We start from the raw sequence: 7,396 nt of genomic DNA, 5'->3' as shown, positions 1-7,396 counted from the left end.
TACACACTGTGGTGGAGAGGAAGGGCACGCTCAGTGGTGATAGAATGAGCGTCAAGACCTATTTAAGAAAGCTGATATCATATCGGGGGGGGGGGGGTCCACAGAGGATACAGCTAAGCTGTTCTCAGTTGTGGCAGATGACAGAACAAGGAGTAATGGTCTCAAGTTGCAGTGGGGGAGGTCTAGGTTGGATATTAGTAGGGTGACTAGACAGCAAGTGTGAAAAATTGGGATGGGGTAGGGGGTAATAGGAGCCTATATAAGAAAAAGACCCCAAAATTGGGACGGTCCCTATAAAATTGGGACATTTGGTCACCCTAGATATTAGCTAACAGTATTTCACTAGGAGGGTGGTGAAGCACTGGAATGGGTTCCCTAGGGAGGCAGTGGAATGGGATGGTGGTGAAATGAGTGGCTTGGATGATTTAGTTGGTGTTGATCCTGCTTTGAGCAGGGGGTTGGACTAGATGAACGCCTGAGGTCTCTTCCAACCCTGATATTCTAAGATTCTGTGATTTAGCCTTGACTTAACTATCTTGAGTAGTTGTTGTGTCATCTGCAAACTTTGTCACCTCACTGTTTATCCTTTTTTCAAGACCATTTATGAATATGTTGAATAGGACTGGTCCCAATACAGACCCCTGGGGGACGCCACTATTTACCTCTCTCCATTCTGAAACCTGACCATTTACCCTTTATTTCCTGTCTTAACCAGTTACTGATCCATGAGAGGACCTTCCCTCTTATCCCATGACAGCTTCCTTTGCTTAAGAGCCTTTGATGAGGGACCTTGTCAAAGGCTTTCTGAAAATCTAAGTACATTATATCCACTTGATCCCCCTTGTCCACATGTTTGTTGACCCCCTGAAAGAATTCAAATAGTTTGGCGAGGCATGATTTCCCTTTTCAAAAGCTGTGTTGACGCTTCCCCAACAAATCATGCTGATCTATGTGTCTAACTATTCTATTCTTTACTATAGTTTCAAACGATTTGCCCAGTATTGAGGTTAGGGTTACTGGCCTGTAATTACCAGGATCCTCTCTGGAACCTTTTTAAAAAATTGGCATCACATTAGCTATTTTCCAATCATCTGGTACCGAGGCTGATTTAAATGATAAGGTTACATACCACAGTTCTTAGTTCTGCAATTTCATATTTTAGTTCCTTCAGAACTCTTCTATGAATCCCATCTGGTCCTGGTGATTTATTACTGTTTAATTTATCAATTTGTTCCAAAACCACCTTTACTGACATCTCAATCTGGAGCAGTTCCTCAGATTTATCACCTAAAAGTATGGTTCACATCCTTTGCAATGAAGACTAATGCAAATAATTCATTTCACTTCTCCACAACAGCCTTGTCTTCTGTGAGTGTTCTTTGGCATCTCCACTATTCAGTGGCCCCACTGATTGTTTGGCAGCTTCCTGCTCCTGAGGTAATTAAAAACATTTTGCTGTTAGTTTTTTTTGTGTCTTTTGCTAGTTGCTCTATTTATTGCCTGCCTAATTATACCTCATTTGCCAGACTTTATGCTCCTTTCTATTTCCCTCAGCAGGATTTGACTTCCAATTTTTAAAAGTTGCCTTTTTGCCTTTAACTGCCTCTTTTGCTCTGTTGTTTAGCCACAGTGGCATTTTATTTATGTGAGGTTTTAAAAGTTTCCAAGCAGCTTCCAGGCATTTCATTCTTGTGACTTTTCCTTTTGATTTGTGTTTAACTAGTTTGCGGTGTATGTGGGCAGTGGAAATCTCTGGGGGTAGCAGCGAGAGTCTCTGGGGATGGGGGTCCCTCTGGAGAAGGCGATTGGGGGTCTCTGGGGAGATCAATGTGACTCAGTGGGGTTGGGGCTCTCACTGCGGGAGCAATGGGGTGGGGGCTCTGGCAGTGCAGTGTGATTCTCTGGAGTTGGGGTCTCTCAGGGGAGCACAGGGGCGTGGGGTCTCTCTGGGAGTGCAGTAGGAGTGGGGTCCCTGGGGTGAGGGCGCAGGGGGGTGTCTCCGGTTCCAGGTCCCTGGGGGCGCAGCCGGGCCGGTCCCTCCTGGGGTGCTGCGGCTGCTTGCCGATCCCGCCCCTCCCTGCGGCTCGGCTCGCGAGCCTGTCCCTAAAAGGTGCTCGGCGGCGGCGGGGGAGGGTCCGGGTCCCGCGGCTCCTCCCGTCCCCTCCCCGGCTTTTAGGCGCGGCGGCGGCGCCCGGGCCCCAGAGCCCGCTCCAGCCCCGCTCAGCCCCGCTCCCAGCCCGGTCTCCGCCCCGCGCCGCAGCCATGGATGCCATCAAGAAGAAGATGCAGATGCTGAAGCTGGACAAGGAGAACGCGATCGACCGCGCCGAGCAGGCGGAGGCGGACAAGAAGCAGGCGGAGGATCGCTGCAAGCAGGTGGGGCGGGGGGTGTCCGGAAGCCCCCTGCCAGCGCCCACCCGAGTACCCAGGAAGCCCCCCCGCCCAGCGCCCCCCCCCAAGTTCCCAGGCAGTCCCCTGCCGGCGCCCCCCAGTTCCCAGGAAGCCCCTTGCCAGCGCCCCCCTCCAAGTCCCCAGGAAGCCGCCCCCTGCCCAGAGGCCCCCCCCAAGATCCTAGGCAGTCCTCCTTGTGCCCCCCTGAGGCCCCAGAGTCCCGCGCTATCCAGTCCCCTTTGTCATCCCCGGCTCCCAGCCGGGCTCTCTCTGCCGCCGCGCGCAGCCATGTGTATGCCCTCTAAGAAGAAGTATGCAGAGAGTGTTCTTTTGTTGTGAAGCGACCAAGGAAACGCGATCGACCGCGGATCGTAGCAGTGCGGAGGCGGAACAGTAGCGAGTGCAGTTTCTGCTGTGAGGATTACGCTGCAATTCAGGTGGTGGGGCGGGGGTGGTGTCGGAATGCACCTTGCAGCTGTCCCACCGAGTACGGTTCAGGATGGACCCGCTCAGCGCCCCGACCCGTGACCAAATGAGTATCCCAGAGGGCAGCTCCCCTTGTCCGGCGCCTCACGATAGTGTTCCCCAGGCGGAGAGGAGGCTAGCCCTGATAGCCAGCGTTGGCCCCCGCATTCTCAGTCCCTAGGAACCTCGTCGAACCTGCACAGAGGGTGTCGCCGACCCTCCCATTGCACCTAGTCTCCTTAGCGGCTCACGTCCTTTGATCGCGCTTGGGTTCCGACCCAAAGGTGAGCCGAGGAGGAGGGAGGCGGCGAGCGGCGCGGACGAGGTGGCTCAGAGTTGCTGCCTCTCTGACGCAACCTGCCACGCCCGACCGCCGCGGTGGCCCTCCAGTCCGAGCGCTACGCATAGAGCACATGCGACCCCGCGAGTAGAATCTCGGCCCAACAAGTTTACACGTGGGACTTATAACTACCCGTAGAGCTGGGAGCCCTCTACACGATCAGACACTCTGCCAGTATACTCGTTAGAGTGAGCTCCCCTCCCAAGTCCCCAGGCCATGGTCATAACACTCCCGCGGTGTCAGTACCTCCAGCTCCCCAGCACCGTACCCTAAGACCCTGTACAGCCATCCTGGTCCCTCTTGGGGGGCAATCTGTGGTGGGCATGGCGTGCCTATAAGTCCCAGGGAAGGCCCCATGCACACACTCAGGAACATCCCCCTTCTCATGATGGAGCCCTCTACACAGCAGTGGCCCCTTCTAGTTCTAGTGCAGCCCGCTGCCCGCCCCCCCCCCGCCCCGCTTGGATTAACCCTGCCCAGTATCCCCATCCAGTGACATTAAGCAAGGAGAGGACCGATACCCCCATCCCTCAGGGCACCTCCCCCTTAGACCCCTATTGATAGGGTGAGGACCAAGTGTGGGGGTCTCTGCACACTGTTGGGGACCACTCCAGGGACCCCCAGTTCCATCCCCTGACCAGGTACCACATTGGCCCCTCCTGGAGCTAGACTTGTAGGGGGCTCATTGCAAACAGGCATCCTGGCCCCCCCTCCCGCTCATTCACGCACTGGGGTAGGGACTGTCTCTGCTCCACCCCCCTTGGACACTGGCTGTCTCAGCAGCTCAGGCCCTTGGGATGGAGCCAGAATCTCAGGCTGAGCCTGGGGTTCTCCCCTCCACGCAGCGGGTTCACCAGAAATGTGGGGCAAGAACATAACTCTCCCACAGCTGTGCTCAGGATCGGGGAGAGGCTTCCCTGGGCTCCCCTGGTCCTTGGAAGCCCAAGGAGCCTTTCCTGGGAGCCACCATCTCTGGAGACTCTGCCCAGCACTGTCCCACTGGCCTCGAGTTCCAGGAACCAAACTCTGTGTCTGCGCCAGTCCTGGGCCAGCCACTCTGGGACACCCCCCAAGTTCGCCTTGCCGCTTGCCTGTTACCTAGCATGCTGCGTGGCTCCTGCCGAACCTCTGTCCAGGCCCCTAACCCCCCGTTCTGATCTCCCTTCCCAGCTGGAGGAGGAGCAGCAGGCCCTGCAGAAAAAGCTGAAGGGCACTGAGGATGAGGTGGATAAGTACTCCGAGTCTGTCAAAGAGGCCCAGGAGAAGCTGGAGCAGGCGGAGAAGAAGGCAGCAGATGTACGTACCCACTGCCAGCCCCTCTCCCCATGAGACGGGAGAAGCATCTCATGTGGGAGGGGTGGGGGCCCTGTCACTGGGGGATTAAAGGGTGGGAGCCTCATTGGGAAACCTCTCCTGGTGGAAGCAGTCGAAATCCCATCACTTGGGACACTTACACTAAGCTGCACTAAACACTATAAGATGGACAATAGGGGCCTGACCCCTGGATTGGGAGGTGCAGCCCAATGGGAGGAATGGGGCAAGGGTGTGTAGTCTGCTGAGGGAGGAGGCGAGGGTGGGTGCAGTCTGTCGGGCAATGGAGGACGGGGAGACAGTTTGAGGTGCAGTCCGGTGGCGATGGAGGACAGGGAGACAGTTTGAGGAGCAATCTGGCAGGCGACGGAGGACGGGGAGACAGGTTGAGGTTCAGTCCAGTGGCGATGGAGGACGGGGAGACGGAGGACGGGGAGACAGGTTGGGGTGCAGTCTGGCGGGCAACGGAGGATGGGGAGACAGTTTGGGGTGCAGTCCAGTGGCAACGGAGGACGGGGAGACGGAGGACGGGGAGACAGGTTGGGGTGCAGTCTGGCGGGCAACGGAGGATGGGGAGACAGTTTGGGGGGCAGTCTGGCGGGCAATGGAGGACGGAGAGACAGTTTGAAGTGGAGTCTGGCGAGTGATGGAGGACGGGGAGATAGGTTGAGGTGCAGTCCGGCGATGGAGGACGGGGAGACAGGTTGGGGTGCAGTCTGACAGAGGATGGGGAGACAGGTTGAGGTGCAGTCCGGCCACGACGGAGAACGAGGAGACAGTTTGGGGCACAGTCTGGCGGGCGATAGGGAGGAAAGGGCACAGTCAGGAGGGGGAAGGGGATGCAGTTTGAGGGGAGGTAGTGAGCTCTGACCTGCGGGAGGTGAGAAGCTGTTTGGAGTTTGCTCTTGGATGGAGGGCTTTGCTGACAACACTAGACACTCTTGGAGCTCTGCAGGCCCCAGAGCAGCTCTGCTGTTTCAGCGGACTGGACCCACCTCTCTAGTAGTGATAGGGCCCTGCCAGGACTGGAGCTGTCACCGCACCAGCCAATACTGCGTATCTTCAAATGGGCCATTGGTATCTGCTGGGCACAGACCAGTTCGTTGGCCTCCCATAACATTCAGACATCAAGAGAAATTCCAGGGTGCTTGTTAGCCTGTTCTGGAAAAGCCAAGGAGAGCAGGGAGCCAAGAGGAGGGAGCAGGCACAGCAGGTGTCTGTGCGTCTGAAAGAAACCCTGGGCCAGGGAGGCTGGGGGAGGCAGGAGGGTCGCTGGCTGGCTGGAAGGAAGGAGGTTGTAGCTGTGCTTGGGGAAATCCTTTTCCTCCATGAGCTCCAGGAACCTCGGAAGGACAGGCCTGGAGCGGTTTTCTCTCTCTCCTGAGACAGCAGCTCCTGCCTTGGGGAAGACGCTGTGTCCGGGCAGGGCACAGTGAGGAACAGCTGTGTGCAGCTCCCGGCTGCTCCAGGGAGTGGAATGGGGTGTAGTGACCCACTGTGCCACCCAGGGTATTTGACACCCTATAAATAAATTCTCCTTTCCATAGCCAGCCCTTGTTTGATGAAAACCACCCCGGAGAAGTGGAGGAGAAGCTGAAGGGAGCCATCTGGAGCACAGCCAGTGGGGGGAGGGCCAAGCTTTTTAGGATCAAGAGCAAAAATTCAATCCCAGCTGGTCTATGGAGCTAAATGGGGGAGATGTGTGAAATCTCTGAGGTAGCCACCAAGGACAGGGGAGTCCAGACAAGGACAAGGCTGTGGGACTGTGATACGTCCCCTCCCCCACTCCCCGGGGCAGCAAAACACCCTGGTTGAGTTCAGGACCCTCCCATCCCGCAAACGTATTGACAGTCCAGTACAGCTCCTAGTCAGGATCAGGGCCCCACTGTGCGGGGCTCTGCATAAACATACAGGGAGGCGGACCTTGCCTCGAGGAGCTTACAATCCCAGCGCTCAAGTGCCCTGCACCTACTCCTGTCACTCGAGCCAGCACCGGCTGGAACAGTCCGTGCAGGCCAGGCACTGGTGCTAGTTCTCTGGGAGGGCTGCAGGGGGGTGGCCTAGTGGCCCCGTTCTCAGCGAGTGTTCCAGGTGTAAAGGCGTGTGGAGTGAGTCTGCTTCTTCCTCCCTGTTCTCTGGCTGCTCTGGCTACTCTGCTCTAGCTCTGGGACGTCTGCTCCATTTGGAGCGTGAGCCAAACCCTGCATCAGAGTCCAGCATAACTGGGGGCGAAATCTGCAGCCAGGCACTTGAGACAAGGAGAAGCTCCTCTTGGCCTCTGCATCTCTTTACCCTGAGGCAGCTGCCTTGGGGTTCTGGGGTGAGATCCTGGGCCCATTGAATCCATGGGAGTTTTGGCATTGATTTCCTCAGAGCCTAGAGTTCATTCTGGTGACTCTTGGCAGAGGCTCCCCTGGGCTTTGGGAAGCCAGAGCCAGGCTGTGCAGCATTAAAGGACTGGAAAACCTGCCTGCAGGTGCTCAATCTGCTTAGTTTAAAGGGAAAGTTATGGGGTGACCTGATCCCCTCATGTAACGAATATTTGATAATGGGCTTGTCCGGCTCTAACAGACAAAGATCTAACCCGACCCAAAGGCTGGCAGCTGAAACGAGACAGGTTCAGACTAGAACTAAGATGGAGATTGCACACAGTGACAGTCGCTAACCATTGGAACAGCTGACCTAGGGTCGAGGCGGCTTCTCCATTCCTGGCAGTTTTTAAATCAAGACACGATGTCGCTCTGCTGTAGTTCCAATAGGAATTAATGCAGGGCAGTTCTCCGGCCTGGGTTACACAGAGGGGCAGATTAGGTGATCACAGGGGACCCTTCTGACCTGAAACTCTAGGAATTTATTAATCAGTTGTTCTTCTGGCGGAGAAGTGGGAGG

At 56.2% G+C, this 7,396-nt stretch overlaps 1 protein-coding gene across 4 annotated transcripts in view; it reads left to right on the top strand.

Moving 5' to 3' along the window:
- Nucleotides 1-2,186: 2,186 nt before the first annotated feature.
- The window catches only part of TPM2 (tropomyosin 2), a 29,645-nt gene continuing 24,435 nt past the window's right edge, over nucleotides 2,187-7,396 (top strand). For all 4 annotated transcript variants that reach the window (XM_032800977.2, XM_032800975.2, XM_032800978.2 and 1 more), the window contains exons 1-2: nucleotides 2,187-2,376; nucleotides 4,367-4,492. In XM_032800977.2, coding sequence (XP_032656868.1) covers nucleotides 2,263-2,376; nucleotides 4,367-4,492 — 240 coding nt within the window. In that variant the 5' untranslated portion in view covers nucleotides 2,187-2,262. The remainder of the gene's footprint in view (nucleotides 2,377-4,366; nucleotides 4,493-7,396) is intronic.

Source organism: Chelonoidis abingdonii, chromosome 6 (genome assembly GCF_003597395.2).
Source record: "Chelonoidis abingdonii isolate Lonesome George chromosome 6, CheloAbing_2.0, whole genome shotgun sequence".
NCBI lineage: Eukaryota > Metazoa > Chordata > Testudines > Testudinidae > Chelonoidis > Chelonoidis abingdonii.
Note: the sequence above shows the minus strand (reverse complement) of the source record. Positions and strands in the feature narration are given on the sequence as shown.